General features: G+C 51.4%; 1 protein-coding gene and 1 long non-coding RNA gene across 2 annotated transcripts in view; one reads left to right on the plus strand and one right to left on the minus strand.

The window, feature by feature from the left end:
* Positions 1-9,413: 9,413 nt before the first annotated feature.
* JAM3 (junctional adhesion molecule 3) overlaps positions 9,414-25,396 on the plus strand; it is a 31,869-nt gene continuing 15,886 nt past the window's right edge. Inside the window, exon 1 of the mRNA XM_054803210.1 lies at positions 9,414-9,576. Within this exon, the coding sequence (XP_054659185.1) occupies positions 9,531-9,576 (46 nt within the window). The 5' untranslated portion in view covers positions 9,414-9,530. The remainder of the gene's footprint in view (positions 9,577-25,396) is intronic.
* On the minus strand, positions 10,478-23,763 carry LOC129196189 (uncharacterized). The gene is made up of 7 exons (XR_008574086.1): positions 23,544-23,763; positions 22,451-22,576; positions 15,810-16,052; positions 12,911-13,131; positions 12,563-12,686; positions 11,736-12,455; positions 10,478-10,799 (listed from the first exon to the last, which is right to left on the minus strand). It is a non-coding gene; the product is annotated as an uncharacterized LOC129196189 (long non-coding RNA).

Here is a 25,396-nt window from a genome sequence, read left to right on the forward strand (position 1 = left end):
TAATTAAGGCTTTTGTACACGGGCGCTTCCCGGCATCCTAAAGGGACCCGACGCGCCAAGGAGGAGCAGCTGCGCCCCGTGTCAGTGTGCACCCCTGCTTTGGGCTGTGAGGATGGCCCCCTCGCGACTGCCGCAAAGCTGAGGACCGCACAGCTTTTGTAACCCTCGAGTTTGCCACCATCCCCGGCAGAGACCCCTCGGATGCACCCAGCACCCAACGCAGGCCCCCGTTCAGCACCGGCCTGCCGGGGGGGCACCGCCAGTTTGCAAAGATTTTTGCCTCCAAATGAGTAAATTCAATAGGAATCCAGGGGAGGGAGAAGAGTTACTGTTTTCTTTTTTCCAATTTGATCTTATTAAAACTTCATTCAAAGAAATAGGCTTTTCATCTCAAATCTCATGCAAGTTTCATGGCACTGCAGATGGCAGAGTGGGAAAATGCCCGTCGGAGAGTTTAATAACAGGACTTGGCCCTTAAACGTGCTCCTCACCGGGGAGGGCTGCACCAGCCGGCCGGTGGCCCCACTGCCTGCCCAGAGCACCCCCCCCCCCCACTGCCCAGCACTTTAAGGGCCGTCCCCCCGCTCCCACCCCCTAATCGCTTTGCTCACGTTCTTCCTAGTTAAATCTGCAGCACTCTCACATTAATAAATCCCCCTCGATGCGCCAGATGCGGGCTGCCAGCATTACCCCACTGCATCGCCGGCCATTAGGAGATCAGCGCGGCCGGGGCCGTGTCCTGCTGTCACCCCTCACCACACAGCGTGCCTCAGTTTCCCCCATCTTGAGCAGGCATTGCCCTGTTGCTCTGCTGGGAGGGGAGACAGCGAGCGACAAGGAAGCGGCGGTGGCATCGCCGAGGCCTCTCGTGGGACCTGGTTATCAGCGCGCTAAGCGGTGCGGGTGCCTGGGTACCTCAGATGTCTCCTGAGGACAGCAGAGGAGCCTCCCACCCCGCGGCAGGAGGGGAGGCTGCCTCTCAGGCTCAGTGGGAGCGGTGACTAAACAGCATCCCCAATACAGTCATTAATAAACATCGATGCCGCCCGGGTGTTGCTCGCCTCCGCGCCGTGCGGAGCCCTGCTCAGCATTGCAGCAAGGTGCTGACTCATCACGGCTTGCAGGGAACCGGCTCCCTTCTGCTCCAGCCTCTCCCCCCGCCAGCCAAGCAGGGACAGGGGCTCAGAGAGGCTGCGCAAACCCCTGGCCTGGTGCAGGGGAGCCCACGGAGGCCTCCTCTTTGTGCCCGGCTGCTGCAGCAGCCACAAACATCATTAGGCAGCCGCAAACATCTAGTTTCCTACGCAAGAGGGAAGCCCAGTCTGTCCCCCAGCTCATCGCCCAGAGACGGGTACGGAGGAGCCAGGGTCTCAGCAGCCGCCCTGCTACGCAGTCCTGCTGCCGTCCCCCCATCACAGCTGTGAATGTTGGGGTTACCTGCCATAAACTGCATCTCCATAGCTCAGCCGTGCTGCAGGGCAGCGCTGCGCCACGGCGTCCCTGCACAGACACAAAGATGGGGGACGCGGGGCATTCGGTCAGAGCCTGCCCGCAGGGATGGGGCGCAGAGGTACACGGTGCCGGGCATCCGGAGCTGGCGCATCCCCTGCTGCGAGGCAGGAGGCGAGCTGGGGGAGATGCAGAGCTCTGCTGAACCGAGCCAGACATCCCTGCGGCCGCCTGGGTGACAAACCCCGGGCCAGGTGCCGCTCTGCAGCCTGGCAGATAACTGCACACCCATACCCGCTGCATTGGTGCTGAGGCCACCCTGCACCCCATGTCCCAGCGCCCAGGGGTGCCGCTCTTTAGCGGGCGGCACGTAGGAAGCCTGCGAGGCACCGGTGTGCCCAGGGGGAGCGGGGGGCTCAGCACACCCCGAGCCCCGGGCTGGGGTCCCCCGGCACTCCCTGCCCTTCTCGGGGGGGCGGGTCGGGGACCGCCTCGGCTCCGCGCCCGGCTGCGAGCAGGGTGGCCGAGCCAGGAGCATCTTGCCACAAGAGGGAACCCCTGGGCTGGAGAAATCCGTCCTGGAGATGCCTCACAGCTTGGCACCCACAGCCCCTCTTTCCCGAGAGGGTTTTTTGGCCAGGAAAGGATGCTCTCCTCTGGCTCAGCCTGCTAGCCAGGGGTCTTGGACCCCTTCTTTCACCCCAAACTACCTGCAAGCACCTCCCGTCCCTCCCCAACTCACCCTGCCCCAGGGCCGGTGTGGCCCCATGGATACATGCCCTGACCCGGTTTTTGGTTCACAGAATTCCTGTGACCTCCTTTCCCCAGCTGATCTGATCCAAGGGATGAAGGTCAGGCAGGACACACACCAGACGCTCGGGATGCGGGGAGCGCTTAGCCGAACGAGGGAGCGTAGCAGGGCAAGGTTTGTTAGGCGTCTGATAGTACCGCAAGACAAAGGCACATATTCTGCGTGGGTGGATCAGTCAAGCAAGGACAGCTGGGACACTCGTATCATCACGGTGAAGGAAAGCCAACAGGATTTCCAGGAAAAATGTAGCTGGCCTGGCTCCGGTTGCCATCCTGTAGCACCCACACAGCGTATCAGAAGCAGGCTTTGCGTCCTGGTGGGACCTGGAGCACTCGGGAGGGAGCCCGGGGTCCTTTGGTGGGGCAGAGATAAGAGCCACGGAGCTGAGCACAAGTCCCCTGGTCCTGCCATTCAGCTTTATATCCCCAACGGCTCTCGGAAGCCAGGTCAAGCTTTGTGGCCATTGCTCTCATGCACGGATGTGCATCTTCCCTTCCACCTCTCCGAAGGCTCCAACCCCTTGGGCAGAAGAGCACAGTATTTGGGTTGGCTGCGTGGCTCTCCAAACAACGGGGCGGTTCCAGGCTAAAGCTCCCCGTGGTGCTGTTAGCAAGAAGCCCACGGGAGGGTCTGTTTAGGTACAAGTATCGAATAAACTCCAGGCTGGGCAGGCTCCAGCGCTGAGCACAGCTGACCAGAGCCTCAACCAGCAGTTCAGCACCTGCAGGGTCCCCCCACTTGTGGGCTGCTCTCTGAGCTCCCCAACGCTGGCGTCTGGCAGGAGCATCACTGACACATCGTGAGGGGACCTGGGCAATGCTTCATCACGTGGAGCAGCAGCACCAAGGGGACCAGACAGGCAGGTAGAGGCTCTGCTAGGTTAGTGCTCAGAGCTACCACGGCGTTGGAAACGTGTCTGTCCAAAACCCTGGGATGACAAGATTTCTCTCTGGCTTTAATCTGTGCAGGGGTACTTTCAGGAGAAGGAGAAACATTCCTTGGAAGACAAACTGGCACTAATATATTAGGAGAAGGCTGGGGGATGCTGGGGAACCTGTCTGCCCCACGGGGCCAGAGATGCTAGTACCAGGAGCAAGAGAGAGAAAGACAAAGCAGGGAAAGGGGAAGAAAGATGCCAGGATGATGGAGAACAGGGGCATGGACCAGCAGGATTAGCAATGATAAACTTGCAGCTAAACTGGGTTTATGTCAGCATGTATTACCCGAGAGCGACAGGAACGATGGGCTTGCTCATCTGCCATTTATAAGTGGCAAATTCTCCCTCCATCCTGTTTACTACGAATTAGCTGGCATATGTCTAATCGTCTTTGCAAGCACAACTCAACGGGCAGAGATTAAGGCCCTGCTCCTCCTCCAAACCAAGCACTGCACTTCACTGCAAGGCAGGAGGAGAGTGCTTTTACCTGCCTGCTCGAGGACTGCGGGGAGGGAGGGTAGGAAGAATGGCACTCTGCTCCATGAGGGAAGTCCTCCCTGTCCTCACAGGCCTCCGGAAACACAAAGCCCTAACGCAGCCGGGCCGCAGACCTGTTCCTGCTATCTGCCCAAGGCGACGAGGCAGCTGACATCATGAGACGAGCCCTCCTCTCTGACTGCTTCTGATCTCAGGGCATGGGACGCCCATCACCTGGTTAACTCATCAGGCAGATGGGGGATAAAGAAATAGCACTAACAGGTACCCGAGTGATCAAGAACCAAGTTTTGGACTCTTTTCCAAGCAACCTACTCTGCTCGAGCGCAGTTGCCAGTTCAGAGCCCGACGCAGTACTGATTTCCATGGGAGTCATCAAGGGCCATTAAAACCAGTTTTAGGTGGGGAGCCTAGCGCTGTCTGCCGGAGACACGCAGAGGAGAGCCAGGACGGGGACACCCCAGGCACTTATCAAACAAAAAAGCAATGCAATAGGCGTGTGGGTGCGTGGCGGGGGGGGGTGTGTGTGTGTGCATGGCTAACTGCTCGCCCCAGGGCATGTGTTGTTTGGCGAGCAAGGTGCTGCCTGGGTGGTGGGAGACCCTTGGCTGACACAACTGCTAGTCAAGCGTGTCAAAACAATCTTGGAGAGTTTGGAAAATTCAGCTCGCAGACAAGACCGCTCCACCACATCAGCATGAGCCCTCGGAGCCAGAATAAACAGTGACTCGGGAAGAGAATGAGCAAAGGTGATTACAGGGGGATAAGTTTGCTGGGAGGCAGTGAGAGGCACTGCAAAGGCAAGCTGTTCTTACCTGCACTATATGGATTTGAAGACCTGACTGCCCTCCTGCCATGATGCTGACGAACCAGAGCAGCTCCTTCAGCCCCAGGGCATCGGCAGCCCGAGTGCAAGATCAGGACTGCGGGAGCTCCGAGCTTTGCAGGGCATCCTCACTCTCCTCAAGCAAATGTTTTTCCCTCTTTGTCCCTTGGCGTCTTTCAAGAACAGAGATAAATTCAACAGAGCATTAGCTCTAACAGTTATCACCATGTTTGTGAAGCAGCATCTAGGTGGGATCAGGAGAGGGAGGAAGCATCCCCTTCCTGCTGACAGTCAAACCTTGCTTCCACAGCCCAGGCAGGGGAAAAGGGAGTAGCATCCATCTCCTCCACACAGCCCTGGCCTGGGGAAGCTGCACTTGCTTCTGCCAGCGATGCGTCCGGTAGCGTTAAGACCTGAGCAGGGTCACCAGCCTGAGCGCCCAACCTGCTGCTCCGCGAGTTGGTGCCATCTCCCGGGCTCGCCTTGGCAAGGGAAGGGAGCAGTGTAACGTGATAATGACCAGCTGGCCTTGTAATCTGCAGCTCCCGTTTGCTGGGGGATGGAGCGGGAGAGAGCGGACTTGGCTGTGAACAGAGCTACAGGAAATCTGCAGCGCGATGCGGGCAGCCCGAGGGGTGCTCGCTGCCTGATGGGTCAGCCAGATGCTGTTTGTTCGTCGAGGAGAGAAAAGGATTGCGTGTCCCAGCCACATGCGACGGCTCCCTCGCGCCTCTGTGCTGCGCTGGGGCTGCCGGCGGGATCACAGCTTCCTTCCTGGCTGAGGATGCTGAGAGCCAGGTAGACAGCGATGCTTGGGCAGCACAGTGCTGGGAAGCCGGGGAGACCAGGTTCCTACTTGGGGAACGTGGTTCAAGGCCATCACTAATTAGTATCGCTCTCGTCTCCATCCCTGGACCAGCACAGGGTAAGCGAGCTCGACTCGGGGATCCCCAGGGGTGCAGACTGCTCCAGGCCACGAGCGCTAACTGTACGGCGTGGAGACAGCTGCAGGGAGCTCTGCGCAGCCACAGGCAGTGGGCTGCAGGATGAGAAGGCAGCTGTGTCCGTCCCTCGGGGGTGTTCGCTGGCTCCTCTATATAGCTGGTATCCCACCGCGCTGCTGCAGACAGACCCCCCCGAGGAATGCGAGCCTTCCCCCCCCACCCCGCTCTCTCGGGAAACGTGCTGCTGGGAGGTGAAGGGCAGCGTATTTATTTAGCAGGAAGGTTTCTCTGCATGGCCAGTCCCCAGCGCTTACTGCCTGCCCTGCTGACCACAGACGTGAGAGCCCTTGTGCGCAAAATATCCAGAGAAAACTACCTCTAATTAGAGGGTGGAGTTAAAAATATCCATAGTCCATAAAGAGAGGGAGGCAGACAGGGAAAAGGCACATGCCAGTGTGACTGACGCCCTGGGAGGGAGACGAGATTAGGAGCGACTCAGCCTCACACATACAAATGATTCAAAATAGATGAGCATATGCCTGAGCAATGAACTAGGGAAAAACGATGGGACTGGTGTAGGAGTGGGGTCATGGTCTGTGACACCAGGGAATCAACAACTTGTCTAGACTACAGCAGACAAAAAAAGAGATGCTCTCTTCAGCTCGGAGTGAGCGAGAGGCACTGCAGCGTGAGTGCATCCATAGAAAGCTGCCCTAGCAGCAGAAGCAGCGCGGAAGAGGGAGGGAAGCTGGCCAGATACCTGTATCGATTCCCAGAGCTGCTGAGAATGATCTTGGGTAAATGAGATATCTGCAAAGTGCTTCGAGATCCTCAAATCAAAAGCGATATGTATAAATAAGGGAGTATCGTTTGATCTGCAGAGCCTAAAGTCACTCTAGGAACTCTTCAAGATAAGGCGGGACTTTGCTCTAGAGACACTTCAGATCGTCTAGCAAAACCCTGTGTGCTGGCATTTGCCCCCTGAGCAAACACAGTGGCCCACAGCCCTCTTCTTAACACGGAAAAAAGTTTCTCTTTCGTGCAGGTTCCCTCCAGGGCTGCTGTCCTCCCACCGGGGCAGCACAATCAGACTCTTGCACTGGCTGCGGTGTCTGCCAGAACCTCCTTCTTCACAGGGCAGCAGAGCAGCCTGCCGTAATCACAGTTTCAGAGTTAAAGAGGTCTGGAGAGAACCTAATAGCGGGGATGGGTCCAGATGGACAGCCCCGAGGACACAGACAGGCTGCTCCTCCGCACGCAAGGTATGTCACAGCTCGTTGGCAGAGTCCTTGGAGCCCGGGTGCCTCAGATAATAACATTCCTGTCTGTATTGCTATTGAAAACTCACGGTGACAGGCACAGCCTGTTATTACAGGTTTGAGCAGCCTCTTCCCAGCAGGGCTTGAACCTCGGTTTGGGCCTGCCAGCACTACAAGCATCAAGAGGATATCCATTTTCTCTGAGTCGCCTTCAGCTGCTTTCGGATCCCAAACACTCGCTGTACAACACGCTCCGTACAACCTTTAGAAATCCCCAAGGTGGTTTGGTTTTTTTTTCCCAGTTTAGTGCTCGGTCACCTTCCCTCCGTTCTGACAAGTGCCAGGAGCGAGGCCCACCCCGCTCCTCGCCTTATCCTGCACCTCTCCCCTGCCACCACCACCGCCTGGGCTTGGGCTGGGTCATGCAGCACCTTCTTCTCCATCACTCCCCACCTCAGGCCTTCGCTGGAGCTGGGGAGGGCTCCTTGGCGGGACACGTGCTCCATCCCATTTCTCCTGCAGATTCCTCTTCTTGTTTTGAGCACGGATGGGAAGCTCTTCAGAGAACAAAGAAATCTTAGGAAGAGGCAGGTTTATGCTGCCTCTCATCATGCCCGGATACATCCCTGCACTACACAGGGCTGCTCTTCCAGCATATTTTATTCTAGTTACTTGTTTCAACATTAAATAATGAAACGGGAGCTCCATTTGTGTGTGAAAATCAATGTTGCACGCTGCGGCACTTTGCCATCCTGGTTTGATGAGCGCTACGGTTCTTGTATAATATTTATTGTGACTCCTTTTGCTTGTTGAGTTTCACATTTCGAATGGCTCCTCAGTGGCGACGGCAGATTAAAAAGCAGAACCTTGCCGTAATAAAACTACAGAGGCGGCATAGAGAGAAGAGCTGGCGCTACTCGTATCTGCCTGATACAGGCAATTGGCATGTATGTCCCGTGCGGGGATGTATATACAAGATGATGTTCAAGGTGTCATGCCCTGGCGTTATCCGCTGAGCTCACATTTGCTTTGCCGGTTGACTTCAAACCTGGCCTCTGTCTGCACTGATTATTCACGGTCACCCCCTCAATGCATGCCCAGGCTAAGCTCCAGCAGCCCGGAGGGGGAAACCGAGGCTTAGAGGAGCTCCTTCGCACAGATCCAGCTCCCCTTCGAGCGGCCCAGATGGCTGGGGAAGCCGGCACACCGCAGCACCATCCGCCTGCCGCTCTCCCAGCACGGCTCTTCCCCAGTCCAGCGTGGAACAGGCTGAGCCTGGTTTCCAGCGGGGTCGGCGGCTGGAAAGCCCACAGCGCGGGGTGCTGCGGACCATTTGCAGGTCCACGTTTCACCTGGCCCCATAAACACAATTTAAAAGGCCAGAAGTGCGTAAGAAAGCCTCCTGCCCTTTCTTGTTCGCTCTTTTTCAGCTCTATTCTTCCCTGATCAGGCTGCTGCTGGAAGGAACCCGACACCTCAGTGATGACATTTTATCGCTGATTATACTCTATGTCATCATATTTTACATCTCCTGTAATTTCAGTCCAAGTGGACTGTGTCAAAATGACTCCTTACTCAACAGGGACCCAACCCAAAGATCGCTGGAGTTAGGTTTTAAGCCAGATAGTCTTATTAGGCAACTCCTTCCCCTTCATCCTCAGTGAAATGTCCCATCTGGCTATTAGAATTGATGAGAATCTCTGTATTAATTTCACCAGGCTCAGATCAGCCCTTTAAATCTACTCATTAGCATCTTGAGTTAGATCTGCTACATTATCAAGTTAAATACATTTTTACATCCCTTAATTTCTACCAGCTCTGCCGAGCTGGTTTACAGAACAGAGAAGAGCTCGGCTTTCATTCCAGCTGCTTGATCTTCAACAGCGTCTTAATTACATCCCCATCACACGCCACTGACAGTCGGTGACGCACGGACCAGCATTAACCCAGGCTGACTTGCTGAATTCGGGACGAGTGTCCAGCGCTTATAATTTTTCTTAATCAAAGAAAAAGGTTCTGGGACACTTTTGAGGACCACACAGCAGCTCGGGATGCTCTCTGTTCAAAGCCACTTTTTAGGGGAGAATCACCAAATTAGAGCCTGTGGCTGTATCAAACAATTTGGTACAGCAGGAGGACTCAGGGCAGCTCCTCCAGAGGAGCACTCGCTCCCCAACTGGTTGTTTGCGGTTCTTGCTTCCTGTAAGTTGATCAAAAGTTTATAATGAAATGCACAGTTCAATGTGAGATAGCTTTTTAGGGACAAGTCTCACAAAGAAATCCTTGGGTTTAGGGGTTCTGATTAAATACAGGGGGAAAACACCCACTCTAGAGCAAAACGTGGACGGGTTTTGATAACCAAAACCGTTGCTTCAAGCTCATCTCCAGCTTCTGCTGGCTCTAAAACATCTAAAGTCTTCCCGGCTCCTTACTCTCGGCGAACTTCCCTCCGCGGCGCTTAACAAACGGTCCCACGGACGGAGCGTTTCGGACGAGCGCCTCTTCCCACCCGCGGGCTGAAGTTTTCACGGGAAGCAGCCGGAGGATGCGCCCGGTTTCGGGGCTGCGGGTCGGTCCCTCCTCTCTACGCCGCTCCCGCCCCCCTCATCCCATCCCCGGCAACTCCCGCTCCCGTCCTCTCCCCCCCGCCCCGCGGTGCCAGGCGCCGGGATCCGCGCCTCCCCGCCCGGTTTCCGCGGCAACGGGAGAGAGCGGCACCCCCCGCCCCCGGGGCGCCGCCGGCCGCCCCCGCCGCCGCCCGGGCAGTGCGCAGGCTCGGCGCGGCGGGCTCGGCTCCGCACACCCCATCATGGCGCTGCGGCGGCCGGCTCTCCTCCTGCTCCTGCCCCTGCTCGGTGAGTCCCGGCCACCGGAGCCGTCTCGTCCCGGTCCGCCCGACGGTGACCCCGGGCCCCGCGTCCCCGTGAGGCGGGACCCGCCGCGGCCGCGCACCGGGGAAGGGGGGATGCGCTGCTCCGAGCCCCATCGCGGGCCCGGGGATGGGGGATGCGCTGCCCCCGTCCCGATCGCGGGTCGGGGAAAGGGGGGGGCGAGATGCGCTGGCCCGGCCGCGGTCCCGGGGAACCGGGGAGATGCGCTGGCCCGGCTCGGTAGCGGGGTGAGCGCAGGGAAGGATGCGCTGCCCCGACCCTTGTCCCGGGGAGGGGAGGGATGCGCTGCCCGGACCCCGGGGGGCTGAGACAGGACGGGATGCGACGAGGGGTCCGGGGGCAGCCGCGGCGGCCGCAGCAGGGACTCGCCGGCTCCCCCGGCGGGACCATGGTGCTGTAGGGAGTGTGGGGGGGGACACACACGAGAGAAGGGGAAAACCGGCCCAAAATCCCAGCTCAGCAAGGAGCGGGTCCAGGGATGAGGGTGCCAGGAATGTGCAGCCTCGGCAGGCAGGCAGGGTGGACACTAGTGCCTATTCACGACCAGGCACAGGCGCCTATTGTTCCGGGGGCCCCACATGAATGTTTGCAGTTTTAATTGCAAAAACATTTGCTAATTCCGCTCAGGAATGAATTTGGGCTCATTTGTTGTCTGGCTATTAATAGTGCGGGGGGGGGGGGGAATAAGGAGGGGGACAGCAGCCGGTGGGCTTGCATTGCCCTCCCCCAATCTGCCCAGACAGCAGAAGGAGAAAAGGGGACAGAAGGGGGTTAGGGTGACGACCAGCAACTGATTACTAAAATACACGGGGCTGCACACGCATGCACGTGTGTACAGACACACAAATAACTGGTTTGGGTCAACTCAAGAAGTGTATTGAAATATTTCAAGCAGTTTATCTAAGGACAAAACAATTCTCCAATGACTCCAGCTAACTTGCAGAGCGGTTTGAGCCTCAAATAAAGTGAGATTTGGGCACTATTTACCAAAAAAAGTAAGTGGAGGGTGAGAAGATGACTCTGACACCTCTGTGATGAGGAGATGGTTGTCATGCGCTCCAGGGTCTGTTGTTCGCTTGCTTTACTGTGGTTTGTAGCAGAAACAGTTTCAGGAGGAGAAATTGGGAGTGGCTAATCCTGGAGCATCGCATAGTCTTCCAGGTGCTAGCTCTGGATTCAGATGCTCCCTTTGAATGAGAAAAAAAATGACAGGTTTAACACAACTTCCCCTTACAGTTGGGCTGCAAGGTAGAAAAGTACTCCATTTCCTTCCTCTTACATGAGCAGTGCCTCAGTGTCCTGTTGAATCTGGCCTAAAAGATAGCACGACCGGAGATGAACTACAGATATTGCTGCATTTCTTTAGACAGACAAAAGTTGCTAAAACCCACTAGGTTTGCACCTCTGTCTGAGAGCATTTATCTGGTGAGTAAATCAAGTAGTAACTGGGTTTATTCTCTATTTAAATAGAAAGGATTATGGCCAAATCAAAGTGCTTCATCCTGTACTGATTTCCAGCTGTTTTCAAATTTGGGGTCATAAGCCCAGAAGAGTGGGCAGAAGCGTGGCTGAAAATAAAAGTTTGTTGCGCATCCCACTAAGTTAAGGTTACGCTGTCAGCAGTACCTAAAATTAAACATGTCCCGAAGCCTGCAGGGTTGGTGCTGGATAGTGGGATAGGAGTGAGGCCATAAGGATACACTTGATGCCAACTGATTACTTCAGGGGAAGAAAAAAAAAAAAAAAAAAAGAGAAAAAGAAAGGGCAAAAAAGGAAGCTGACAAAGCTAATGAGATGCTGAGATCCCAAACTGCAAAACTCTGACCCGTATGCTTTAGACTACATGGTGCTGCTTAGACGGTAAGCGCTGCAGGGCAGAGATGGCCTCCTCCTGCAGTTATTGCCAACATGGACCCTACTCTTGCTCATGGCCTTAAAACATTGCCATGAAAGAGGAGCCAGTGAAGCATGGAGCGTTCAGTGCAAAACCAGCTCTAGGCACTAAAAGCATCTAAAGATGCTGCACATCAGGGAAATGCCACGGTCATAATAATGCTAGCGGAAGTTATTGGCGTCAGTGATGAGAAGTGGGGCTTACAGTTGACATCAGTGTGATTTCTTACCTTGAGGTCTCTGTTGCAAACTTGCCCGTGGAAACAGACATTTGGATTTTGAGGATTTCACATGAAAAAAAATCCAGCTCTCCAGAACCGTGGAGACCTTCCCAAAACTCACAAGTATTTCCTGTTGAAAATAAAACACGTTGATACCTTCTAGTCCTTGATGGGGAGATATGGCAAGTCCATTTCAGTTTTAAAGCTCAACGTATTCAAGCCTCCCTTTGATTTAATTCTGAGGTTTTGGTAATATGTTGGATTTTGCAAAAGGCTTTTCAAAAATCTACAGAGTAGAAGTTCTGATTTCCTTTTTCTTTTTTTAACATATATATGAAGTCCATCTGTCCCAGCCACCAGCAACTGTTCCGAGTCAGCTGTCAGTGCCAAAAAATCACTCGGTAGAAATGTTGTTAGCTCTACGGCAGTTACGATAAGTTGCTTGTTGGTATTTTCTGATGGGAAGTTATTTGCAGTATTGCTTTCTTTTCAACAGGCAGTAAAAAAATCGGGACAAACAGCTTTGAGAGCCATGCCAAAAATCAGACGCTTAATAACATCTTCAAAAAAATTCTTAGGAAGGGCTTGGTGTTCTTATTTGAGTAAGCAATATCTGGCATCACCACCAAAAAGTAGTTGGATGCACATCGACTTTACAGCTGTTGACAAAAAAACGTGACACCAGCACATTCCCTCTTGCTCTGAATACTTCTGAGAATTACTTGGTTACTGAAGCACAAGTAGATATAAAGAGTAAAATGTGTTTTCTTTAGTTAGGAGAAAGAGCTGTGGACTGAGATGTTGCTCTGATCGTGAACTTAGGTTCTTTTACTGACCTGTTTATTTTCCTTGTACAAGTTGAATTCTGGGTCTCTTGGCCCGCTGCAACTGTTTTTCAATTATCTGTCCACACGCTGAGGATTTGCACCAGGAATGCACGTTGAGTTGCCAGAAAATCACCTAAACAAGTAAATAAAGCGGGATGAGCTTCTGCATTTAGCCTCACAAGCGAGGACAAAAGCTGTTCTACATAACAGCTGTGGGTGGGCCTGGTTTCTGAGCCTCCTGCCCCGAACTTTAGCCATCTCCAAAGGGTAAGACGTTGATTAGCCCCCCACTTGCTCCTGTTTTCCTTGCAGCTTACTTGGATTATTATTTAAGTTTCTCTTGCAAATTGCACCCACTGCTTTATCATCCTTTGCGAGGAGTGTTTGTGTGTTGAAGCAGAACCGGCCTCCCAGTTGTATATTTAGAGCTAATGCTTCACAGTTGATTGCATCAAGCCCTGATGATCCGGAGAAGGTTCGTGAACTCCTTACAGAGCAGGCCTGAAGTGGTGGGAGGGAATTAGCAAGGGGAAAATTTCCACAGACCAACAGGATCCCGAGTCCTCAAGAGTCCTTTTCTGCAAAACAAGAGCGTGTATTGCAAACGCGCCGCTCAACAAGATAAAACAACTACTCTCTGCATAAAAGCTGGTGGCCTGCTTTGAAACTGCCATTTATATAAAAAGATATTAATTCAAGATATAAAATTAATTAGGATAATTACATTCTCCATCTGGCTTCTCTATCAACTGGAATATGAACTGCATCATCTTTTTCCAATTGATAAGGGCTGTTTGCCTTCCCTCTGAACCCCTAGGGACTATCGTGTTTTTTTTATGAGACACAGGATCAAAACCAAATTCAACCACTAAACATCAGGTCCGTGTAGTGGAGGAGTAAGGGCGGGTGCCGTGCTACAAATCCCATTACTTTGCTGAGTCAGGACATGGCCTAAGAACCAGTTAATGGCTTTAATTGCACTAATGAATGTTCTGGACACGGTTTTAATTTTTACCCAAAGGGTCTGGATTGCTGTTTGGGTGCAGTTCTGTCAATAGCTGTACTTGGGGCGGAGGAAATACCTGCTGGGTTGCAGTCCTCAAACTCCCATGCTGGAAATGAGAGTTTTCAGTTTCAGAAAAATAAACAATAACATAAAAACTGGACCTTTTTTTTGGCTGGAAAGCTCAGATCTCTGTCTGCTTATGACCCTTCAGAGTGCTAACACTCACAGTATTAACTTCAGATTAGAGGTATTGTTTGGAGAGTTTAATTCTCTTTCTAGAGACCTACCAGCAAAAAAGTACATCTGCGGGGAACAGGACAGCAAGGTGCTCCATGGACTTCACCAGAACTTTGGTCTCAAGGACAACCAACTCCTCACAAACTTCTGCTTCTCATTTTAGATAAGCAGAGGTCAAGCAGGCTTCCTTTGGGGATAAATGTTGAAGGAGGCGTATATTAAAGATGTTTCCTGCACAAGAATGGCCAGCTGAGGTTCTGTTATCACTTCTTCCTCAGCAGACGCTAACTTTGATTGCCTGGCTGCATTTCATACTCTAAGAAAGCTTTGTGTGACTCCTGTGCAGAAGTTCAGCTGTCTAACACACAGCTTGGAAGTGCAAAACCAGGACAGCTGCATAATTGAGCTGGTGCCCAGTTCTTATTAGAGCAGCATCCTAAGCCAGGCCTTCAAATTTCTTAGAAAAAACGCTAATATAATAGAATTACAGAATGGTTTGGGTTGGAAGGGACCTGAAAGCCCATCTATTCCAACCCCCCTGCCATGGGCAGGGACACCCTCCACTAGCCCAGGTTGCCCAAAGCCCCATCCAACCTTGAACACTTCCAGGGAGGGGCCATCCACAGCTTCTCTGGGCAACCTAATATGCAAGCAGCAGGGTCTAGAGAGGGTGTTCCTCTGCAGTTCTTCACTGTCTTGTCAAAGACAGTCAAAGCTCCTTCTCTGCTGCGTTGAGTATTGAAGGAAATGGCTTGTGGTGCATGCTCTAAACAGACAACTGGCAGAGAAAAGAGCAGCAGATGCAGAAGCAAAATTTATAACCAGGAGTTGGCAAAAGAAAAAAAAAAATCTCCAATTTCCCCTGCTCCTGAGAGCACAGTTGAGTAGGATTCCCATGAACTCACTTGCAGACCGCTGAGAGCCGTCAAATGGGAGTCCAGTCAACACTGGGCTGGCATTAACTAATTAAAAAGAAAACCAGCCACATACATGCTGTAACCTGACAGCCCACAGGTACTTGAGATAAGCTCAAAAAATTAATGGGAATTGTTCTGTCATGCAAGAATCACTTGTCAGTATAAATAATATAATGTATTGGGTTATGTAGTGCCCCTTGTGGGATGGAGCACAGGGCTTAACAGAGAGTCAGTTACAAGGGGAAATGAAGGTTTCAGTGCAGCAATAGATGAAGTAGATTAAATTAAATTGTGTTCAGATAATGCTCAAGGTTTTCTTTTTTTTTTTTTAAGTCATAAATCCCAGGGATTTCGGAGTTAAAGCCAGAACCCACTCTAACATACTCCCATCAATGTACCTGATTATTACAGCACAAATGTAAGAACAGTGGGTTTTTAAGAGTCCTCTTAATTCATTTGGGCACAGCTGGCTCATTTGAAGACATTGAGCTTTAAAACTGCAGTGTGCCAGGGACTTATTATATCTTTGGCATGTGGCTAAAAGGTACCAGTTGACATTGTTCAGAAGTATTTCAAGATTTTTAAATCACACTATTAAAAATATATTTTGGTGGCCTAGGTAAGATTTTCTGCTGAGCTGGAGAAATCCACTAAAATCTAAGGGGATTTGTTCCGTTACTAGGCTGTGTTTCTAACACCCACAGCCTCTTCCAAAAATCCACGCCTTAATAAACTTTGGGGCAATTCCTTCTGTGAGCGGCCAGCATTTGACAGGTAGGATGTAAATTGGGCGCTTTGTTTTAGACTCTGCTTTGCAGGGTGGAAGTATAATACTTCTAAAAATTCAGGTCCAGTGAAAGCATCTGACTTCCCTGCTCACTCCCCGACCTGAGACACCTAATTCACTTGCCACTTTTGACAGTCTCATCCAGCATGTCTCAAGATGTATAACCATCGAGTCCTTCAATGGTTGCTGAAGGAGCTTGTACTATTCTATTTACCCAAAGTAAGTCAGAATTTTGGTTTCATTAGCAATAAGGAATAAGATGGGCAAACAACGCCATGAAGGAGAGCTGTTTTGAGAAACCAAGCTTACCTTTTAACAGGGTCAGCAGGGCTCTGCACAGCAGTCCTGCTTTTCGTTCCCAGTAGAACGGTTCCTGCCACTTTACATCTCTCCGGGGTGGCTGCGTGCTCTCTCAGACCTTCTCAAGTGGAATCAGTTGCACAGCTGAGGACTTAATGATTTTGTCTGCACATAGATGTACAAGTCTCTGCTTGATCTTTTAAGCCGAGATCAGTCATGAAGACAATATTTTTGTTTTGCTAGGATGCCATCCTTGGAAAACAAAGACTTTGATTAGATGTTACTGCTTTTACCTGCATTACGGTAGCATGTACGGCTTCTGTGCGTGGATCGGTGTCTGTCTTTGCTAGGTTCTGTCCAAAAAAAAGGAAAAGAAAGAACTCACTATACCAATTTGTGTCCTTCCTCAATGAAAGCTACCCAAAGGACTAATTCATCGTGCTATCAGGCTGCCATAGAGATGAGGAGCATTCCTTAGAGTATGGGATGATAATGGCTGCGTGAGCAGCCCTTGAATCACAGCCGTGGAAAGAACCGAGTGTCCGGGCAAGGCAGCATCTACCACATACCCGGAGGATCCATTAAGGAGATTGCTGCCTGCTAATGGACTTCCTCCTGGGGCGCTCTGGCTGCTAACACTCTCTTGAATGATTTCCGGGAGCTTACACAGTTAACAGCAGGGAAGGTGTTGCAAAGTCCTGCAGTTTTTGCTGCTCCTGTAAAATAGCTTTTATCCCCTCAAAGGATCTTATCAACAGCTATTTTTAATATACACTTAAATCTTTGCTTTAATCTTTTTCTTCTGCATTGATCTCTGCAAAAGCCCAAAGATAAATATTTCTTTATACCCACCATGTTGTTTGGAGTTAGTTATTTTTAGAGCCTGGAAAACACCCACTCTGTAGTAGGGAGGTCCTGTGCATCAGTAACATACTTCAGAAGGGGAGGTCCCACCTCTGCGAACATCAGCAACTTGTACCTCTGGACCAGCCCTGACTTCCTCGGCCAGTGTGAGTGCCCCGTCCTTGGAAGAGCGGGTTGTTTTTGTTGAGGTGTTTAGATACCAGCCACGAAGGTGGAAGGAGTAATACGCAACCCTCTATTAGCACGAATGATCTGTGCTTTGCTGACAGGACTGGATACACACGCCATGAAACCACCATGGATCTCCTTGTTGATCTTGTAGCTCCTACAGCAGACGAGGTGCTGGTTTGTTCCCCCTCTTTGGTCTTAGCTGCTCTGCTGAGATTTGAACGTAGTGTACATCGATGGGGCCAGTCTGATTTCTCAGGGAGCAAGGAGACAATGGCTTATCTCATTTCTCGTGCAGGAACAAATAGCTATTAGTTGGCTACAGCTTGGTCAGTGCTGATGGAGTTGCCTTTGAACTGGCGATCTGGAGATGAAAGGCAGAGCGCCTTGTAATCGCCTCCCGAGTGTCACGGGTTCTCCCTCAAGCAGAACTGGCTATTTGAGTTGGTAAGCATCCTTATGTATCTGGTGTTTTCCCTTCATTTTGGCCAGTTTTCAACATCCCATAAATAACAGGGCTGTGCAGAGCTCTGCCTGCCAAAGCTGCCTTGTGCGTGCTGGAGGAGAGGTTAAACCAGGTGCTAACTTCTTTCTTCTTCCATCAAAAATCCTCTGATGGGCCTGGCCAACAAACAGCTGTCCTCACCCACAGGCACTGCACGCTCTCCCACAAAACAGGGCAAGATAAGCCCTTTGAAGTCTGCCTTTGGGCTGGCAGCAGCTTCTAAGGCACTCGGGTACCCCCCTCTCCCGATTGCCAACTGCGCCTTGAGTTCTCCAAGTCAACAGCTGAGCTACAATCAGGGCTGATAAGTCTGCAGCGCTGGACTGCTGGGGATTTGCCAGGGGACAGAGGGGACTCCAGATTCCAGTTTGTTTGCAGAGCTCCGTGAGCATGGGAGGACTCGGGGGCTTTTCTCCCCCCCCCCGATGTTGCGCCGAGGCGTGCTCGTTGCCCACCAGCAGCCTGCTGTTGGTCAACAATAGCAATTGTTCTCCTTGCCTGGGGAGGCTCCTGGTGTTCTGCTGCAGGCTCCTCCAGCCTCCTCTTTCTGCAAATATTTGGAACAGGTCCTGTTTGGCCATTTTGACAGTTTGACTCAGCTATTAAATGACAAAGGCAAGCTGGACTCAGGTTCACCGTGATAACAAGTAGCTCTGTGAAGAGGGGAGATGAGGCAGCAGGCTCTGGGAGAAGCGCAGAGGATGCGCGGTGACCTGGCCTCAACTGTTAGAGCTGGAGCTGGGTTGCGTGCAGCAGTTCTGCCTGCAGCATGTAAGGGGATCCCTAACCTTCTTGGCTGTAACACTGCACAGTCTCAAGGACAGCGTGGTTTTGGAACTTCTTGTACTCTAGTGACAAACATGTCATAATTCTGGCTACTTAAATATTTCCCAAGAGCTTTTCAATTCCTGGCTCATCCTCGGTCACTTCTGAGACACACATGCCATACATCTCACATCTGTCACTCAACGCATTCTGGACATGAGGCAAAGTCTTTCCTTGCTACAAAGACTTCCCTCTTTTCCTCCCTCCCCAGTTTCCTTTTGTATCTGTGTCCCTCATTGAGAAGCAGTAGCTCCTTCAAAGAAATGTGAGGGAACCCATTTGCAAAATTTACAGCTGCTTCCCGAGGCTTGAGCGTCCTCCTCTTTAACAGCAAGCTGTTAAGCATGTTCTTAAGTGGGAAGATAAGTGGTGCTACGATCCTTTCATCTTCTGGCTCAGAGCAGACTGGAGATAACTGATAAGGGGATGACAGCAAGGAAGATGCATAGGCACCTTTGGATTTAATTCCTACTTTGCAAGGCAGTCTTTAAAGCACATCTCTGGTGGGAACACAGGCTGGTAAAATAAAGCTGGTCCTTCCTTTCTCAGCATATGTCTTTTCCTCATGTCTCCGAGGCAGATCCTCTGTCTGTGCCAACAGAGCCAGTGCAGCAGAGCGAGCTAGGTTCTCTGTCTCAGAGCCCTCCTTCTGGTGCTGACATTCGAGGGACTTGGCTTGAGATGTCTCTAGACACTGTTTTGGCTGGTGATTTCATTTCCACATTTCTTTTTTTACAGCAGTCCTTTGCAGATTTGAGCTGTACTTTAAACAGGGATGCATTTGCGGTATGGGAATAGCAGTCTTGCACACGATGGGCAAAGACGCATTCCTCTGCACTGAGGCTGTAAGAGAGCACACATCAGCGACAGCTTCACGTGGGTGGGAGTCTTCAGACCACTCTTTAACAGACACTGCATTCAGTTCCAGAATTCCTGGTTTAGTCCCCTCGTCTGCTGGCTGAAACAGGTGGCAAGCACATGCCTGTAAGGGTCTTTATTGGGGGTGGTCTTCAACGTCAGCTGTATCCAGCCCGCATTCCAGCTGAGTCCCTGTACCTCATCTTCTGGCCTAGCTGGCTCGGGGCCATCCAGCCCAGAGGTTCCTAACCACGGTACACGTGCTGCTTGTGGAAAACAAACCACTTGGAAGCAGCATGTCTGTAGCCCCGAGCCTGTGCCAGCCTGCTGCATTTTCCTCCAAGGAAACAGGCTACAAACCTTCCCGTAGCAAACTTCTGTTTATCTGCCTGGCAAGCCTCCCCTCTGCTTTATCTGGGGAGCTGCTGCATAGCTGAGCGGTGCTGGCTTTTCCACCCTAGAGCTCTTGCATCACAGTCCAAAGCGTGAACAGAGGCCGCAGCCTCCCTCTCAAATCGGCCCCCAGTGTCTCTGCACCTCGCTGTTACTCAGCACTTTTCACTGACAGGGAATTAAGTAGGATTTCTAGGTCATTGTGGGCCTGTCAGGAGGAATCGTCTCCTGTAGACCTCATTACCAAGGCTCTTTCTGCAATGCCAGCCTTCAGAACAATTGCAGCCTGGTTCCCTAAACACTGACTAATGAGACAGAGCTGTTAGCAGCAGTTTGCAAAATAAAGGCTGTTTCTGCCTGAGACAGAATAAAGCCAGACTGGATTTTCTTAGCTGTCTCTCACACAGAAGGTATTTCAAAGGACCCTTATTAAAATAATGAGCTAGATGTTGCTCTTGTGTTGGCTGCATAGGGCCAGTGCTTGATGCTAGTGCCAGGTGCTTCCCCACGGCCGTGACTTCAAGTAACTCGTGTTCAAGTGACCTATAAACCTCTCCAGCTCCTTTCACACTGCTGCCCCCTTGGTGTCAAGGTATCTGGAGCATTTACCTAAGCTGCTGTGGCTTTGTCCTGCTCTGACAGTGACTTGCTGCCTCATGGTGGACAAGCTGCTTGTAGTTTTCGGTGATCTCCATTTCCTCGGTTGCCATCGGAAGACATTCTTTGATCTCTGGGTGGTAGCAAAGCTTGCTCAGCATTCACGTCCATGGCTTTGGAAAGGTAAGGGATCCAGCATCCGAGCAGGTTGGACTGCCCAGAGGACTTCTTTGTATGGCTGCTTTTGAAAGGAGCTGGATGTTTGCAGATTGTTGATAGGAGCTAGGTGAGATTTCTGCTTGTCCCTGGATGCTGAGCAGAAAGGACATAGCCCCCACTTGAGCAGTCTGGGGCCAGGTAACTTCTGTCGATGTTCCTGTAATGAAATTTTTCATCCTACCTCTCTTCCTGTTGTCAGAAGGGCCTGGATTAAAGGTGACCTCTGAAGCATGATGGGATGGGTCTGACTGCCTCTGGCTGGAGCAGGCACAGGAGAGCTGAGGATTATTACTTGGCCAGTTTGCAGGTTTGTTCGAAGTGGTGCTTTGATGTGGCAATGGGAGTTGATGGAAGGTAAACGGTGTCTAGACAGGTTTTTCTCACTCACTGTTGTTGTCTCTGAAGCAGCAGAAGCAGTGCCAAACAGGCTGAATGGCTCCAGGATGCGAGAAGCGGAGCTATTTCTAGAAAGACGGAACAATGGCTCTTCAGGAGAATCCAAGCCAGCTCTCCCTGAACCCTTGTCAAACCTCCTGCAGGTGGAACTGCTCCTCTCTGTGCCCTGTGCACTGCCTGGATCAGTTAATTGCAGCTAGATGCTGCTGAGAGAGAGCAGGGGGGAGTCCAAGAGGTGGCCGGTGTGTTTCCAGGTGAGCTGGCGTGGCAGAGAGGTACAGGAGAGGTCCGTTAACCAGTGCTCTGGCTGGCAGGGTTGGAAACCCAGGAGGTCAGTCGATTTTGGCAGCATTCGGAGAACCATCAGGCTGGCTCCAGCATCAGCGTGCTGAGAAAAGTCTTCCTCAGTTTGGCTAGCTGGATGCTGCCAGGATTTGCCCAGCAGAGCTGGCCTGCATGGCCAGTAACAACTGTAGCCAGTGGTTCGGCTACACTGGGATGGAAAGAGGAGGCAGGCGGTGATCTGGAGAGACTTGTTGCTGGCTGGCAAGCTGTGCTCTCAGCGCTGTCTTGGCTCTGATGTGCCATCTCCCCGAGGGTGTTTGGGAGGGGAAGTGGAGACTGTATTCAAATGCCTATTGTCTGTCCTTCAGCTGGGAGCAGAGCCAGAAGAGAGAGAGGCTCTGGCAGCATCTGATACAGGGGGCAGATGTTAGGGGAAACATACTCATCCGTAAAATGCTGTCGCTGGGATTTTCAAAGGAGCCTCAAAGGTTAAGTGCTCGTGTGTGGGAATGTGTACGTGAAGGTCAAGAGAGAAATCCTGGGCTCCTGGGATTCCTGCTGGGCTTGGGGAAGCATTTTGAAGGTAGCTCTTGCCACTGGAGAAGCCCGCATGCAGCATCTGTGGGTTGTCCAGGTGACTGCTGTTCTCAGCCCCGTTTGTTCAAGCGTAGCTGAGGAGAAGGGCGAAGCCGTACAGTGCCAAATTTAATCTCGTGGGGGCCTTCAGAGGTGCGCGATCGAGTTCAGTCTGGCTCCCTTCTCCTGTAGCCAGCTGCCAACTTCTGCAAGCATGAGCTGAAAGCAGAGTATTTCCTGACCCTGCCTGTCCTCTCCCCTCACCCCTGCCAAAGTAGGGCTCGGCCACAGGTTTCAAGCAGAGCTGGAAACTTGGCACTGAGGCAAGGAGCAGAAAAGAGCCCAGCTTGCTCTTCTGTGTCTGGGTTGGCTTCTGTATTGCTGTGGGGAGTACAAATATGTTCCCAATCTGTTTGCTTCACTGACGTGACTCCAAGACACACAGGCAACAGATACACTGACCAAGAAGGGGCCATTGTTAGAGGGATCTTCTTGAATGTGGCTCTGCTGTAACCAACTGACTGCTGCTGCTCTCCAGCACTGGTCTGCAGCCTTCGCTGTGCTTTAGTCACAGGATCCAGAGGGCTCGATCCTCCAGGGTCCCCCAGCTTTAACTGCACGCTAGCACAGGCAAGCCAGGGGTTCATTCCTGGTTTACTCAATTCGTCCATCTATGTGCCCTGATCTGGCCTTTTGATTTACATGCCCATTCTGGCAGGCAGGTGTTCAATCAAGCAGTAGATAAAAGAAGTTACAGGCATTGTTTCCCTGCGAACTGCCCCAAACATTCACTGACGCATTGCTAATTGCACATCGGCAGACAGCCTGAGCAGACAGATAGCTTGTCTGGAGGCTAAGCAGCAAGGAGCCAGGGGAAGGGAGTGATGGACTGATGGACAGGTTAGCATTTTGGCTAAGGAGGAATAAGGGCTCCGAGAGAACCAAAGAAGCAGAAGGGAGTTACCTCATTTGTTTCCAGCAGCCAAAGCAGGGTTGTCCTCTGAGAGGTATTTCCTTAAGCTTTATCCAGTCCGATTTTAGTTGCAACTTTAATGAACAATAAAAGCTTCCACGGTTTCCCTTGGAGGAACTGGAATGAATCCAAATAGATTTTAGTGCTGAGAAGCAGATCCTGTTATTAATGTCAGCCTAATCATTTCTATCTCCTCCCCACCTTTTTTTTGCCATTCATACTCATAAAAAGCCCGCAGGCAGTTATCAAGTCCAGCCCACCCTCTTCTTTAGCAGCTTCTGAAAGAGCAGACCAGATTGCAGCCTCCCCTGGCTTTTAGGGGTCTGTGAGAGCATTTAATATGCCTGCACCAGGCTGGTGTGGGGACTGTCACCCATGCCTCAGGAGAGACCTGGAGCACAACAGGTACACCCCAACGCTGGCAGGACAATGAGACAGAGCTAAGCTGAACTGGGGACCAGCACGTAGCCAGGAATGATCTTCCATGCAGAGCAGCAACCTTCCTGCTGCTGGGCCTGTGTCTCACTGGGAAAAGGGCCTCTGACCAGGACTCAACTGGGAGCATTCGGCTGAGAAAATTCTCTGCTAAAAATAGCAGCAGATGATGTTTAAGGAGAAAAACAAGTCAGGGTCTGGGAGAAGTTAGTTCCCAGATATGTGGCTAATTCAACTCTCCCAGGACAAGTAATCTTTTAACCCCTCCATGCCAAGGCTCGATTCTGCTGTTGTTTAACAAGCTTGCCTTGGTCAGGAACCCAAGTTAGGACAAGCCAAAATGGCTTTCATCCTCACTCTTTGCTCTACAGTGGCATTACTTTCCTCCCTCTTCCCCTGCTCATTTATGCCAGCATATTCCTAATAGTGCTCTGTGTCAAGCTTTTCATCTTTATCTGTCTGTGACTTCATTCCGGCTCCCTTTAATTCCCAATGTACTTCCTAAGAAAATAATCTCTATTGAACCCTGCAGCGCAACTCCCTCTGCAGGTTTGCAGCCTACGCTCAGGCTGATGTTAACAAGGTAAGTCTTTTCAGATCTGTTCGGGTGATTCAGGGATGCCCCTAGAACAATATTCCCCCAACTCACATGTCTTCAGGCCTGCACGTGGCTCGGGCAGCTTTCTACTGAATGCCTTTTTCCCTTGTAGATCTGCATCCTTTGTTCTGACAGATTCACTGCAAAGCTTCAAAGCTGCCTTACAGAAGACAGCCCCACCTCTCCGGCGTGGAATGACGGCAGTAGTTTCACAGGCTCTTGGTTGCACGCTCATAGGCAGATGTGAACGTTCCCTTGGTGCCTGCAGTCAGTCTCTTGCAATGTTCATTTGTACATGTTTTGTACAACGCATTAGCTAGACAATTGTGGTTTATACCCGAGGCTAGAATTATACACACAAAAAAAGGACAAAAATGATACTGTAAAATTGGAAAAAATGTTCTTAAAAAGAGAGCTGTTTTCAGTCTTGTCATAAATGATTTCTCTGTGTGCTTGCTTATGCCCTCTCCCATTCCCTTCTCTAGCCTACTCTCAGCTCTTGGCTCTGATGACTACTGCTCTCTTTCCCAACTCCCATTTTCCACAGGAAGATGACATGGTTGGTCTCTGATAAGCAGAACTTCAGATCCATGTTTTGTTGGTCAAGCTATAGGCTGGAGGAGAACGGAGGATCAAGAGATTAGAGTCACAGACAGAGAAATAGAGGATTATAGGCTAAAACCCTGCGAGTCTCTGTATTGATGGTTGGGACACAGCCAGACACTAAAGAGCATTGCAAAGCCTGGTGCTGATAGCATATCCGCTTATTTCCTGTCTTTGCATTTCAGGCAGCTTTTGATATATGTGTCCTCATCAAAAGCCAGGGTCAGGCAGGTACCGAGCATCCTAGCTCCTGACGAAGTCAAATACCTGCTGAGATCAAGTCTGTGCGTTGGCTGGCGCTCAGCCTGGAAAACGTCACTTTGGCTTATGAGATTCTCAGCAATCCTTGAGTCAAATTCCCACACAAGACAAAAATAAAGGAACTTGCCCCTTTTCCCGTTACAGTTCATTCTGTCTCCCTGATCGTGGCCATAGATCCCTGCCGTGTCTTGCTGACTTGACTCTGCCCTGGAGACTTCCCTTAGCATCTGCCTGCTGCAACAAGAGCCCTGCCGGGAGGAAGGCAGAGGACGGGAGGAAGACCATTGCCCCTGGCTCTTAGCACAGTTATCTGCTGGTTCCCTCCCACTTTGCACTAATTTGGTATCAGCATCTGCCACTTTCGGGAGGAAAGGGACTTGCTGAAGTGAGAAAGAACGTAGGATGTGCCTGTATGGCAATTCTTGGGGCTGGCTAAGGAAACAATGGAAGGCAAGTGGGAATAGGCAGGAAGGGTTGGTTTCAAATCTGCCCTGTGCAAATATTCCCAGTTCGGTGCTCACCATTTTTGTTCCTGGCCCTTGCTTCTGCTGTTGCAAGACACTTTGATCCGGTGAACAGATCCCAGAATGGCATATCCACTGCCGGCTGAGACAGTGTGTTCCTTCCCTTCCTGAGACTTCCCATTCCTCAGTTTTTTTCCTCCAGTGAACTGGAACCGTACATCCTTACTGAATCGCAGGGGACACTGAATTTGAAGGGACTGAGGCTTAACTGATAAATGTGCAGCGCTTTAACAGATGAAAACGATCACGGGGAAACACTGCATGTGAGAACCTCAACAGACATCCAGGGGCCCAGGCAGTTGTATTCCTCGGATTTTCATGCCCTAAAGCGGAGGTGGGGATGAGCTGACCTCCTGAGATCCCCTCGTGTCCCATTTTCTGCGAATGCACTAATGTTCATGGTCCGTACTGGCTGTGAGCCAGACCAGTTTGAAGATGTAATTATGCTGTCCGTTTGTTAATGAAAATGGCAAGAACAGCGCTCAGTACAATGTGACTGTTTTGATACGTTCCTAG

The sequence above is a fragment of the Grus americana genome, chromosome 24 (genome assembly GCF_028858705.1).
Source record: "Grus americana isolate bGruAme1 chromosome 24, bGruAme1.mat, whole genome shotgun sequence".
In the NCBI taxonomy this organism is placed as follows: Eukaryota; Metazoa; Chordata; class Aves; order Gruiformes; family Gruidae; genus Grus; species Grus americana.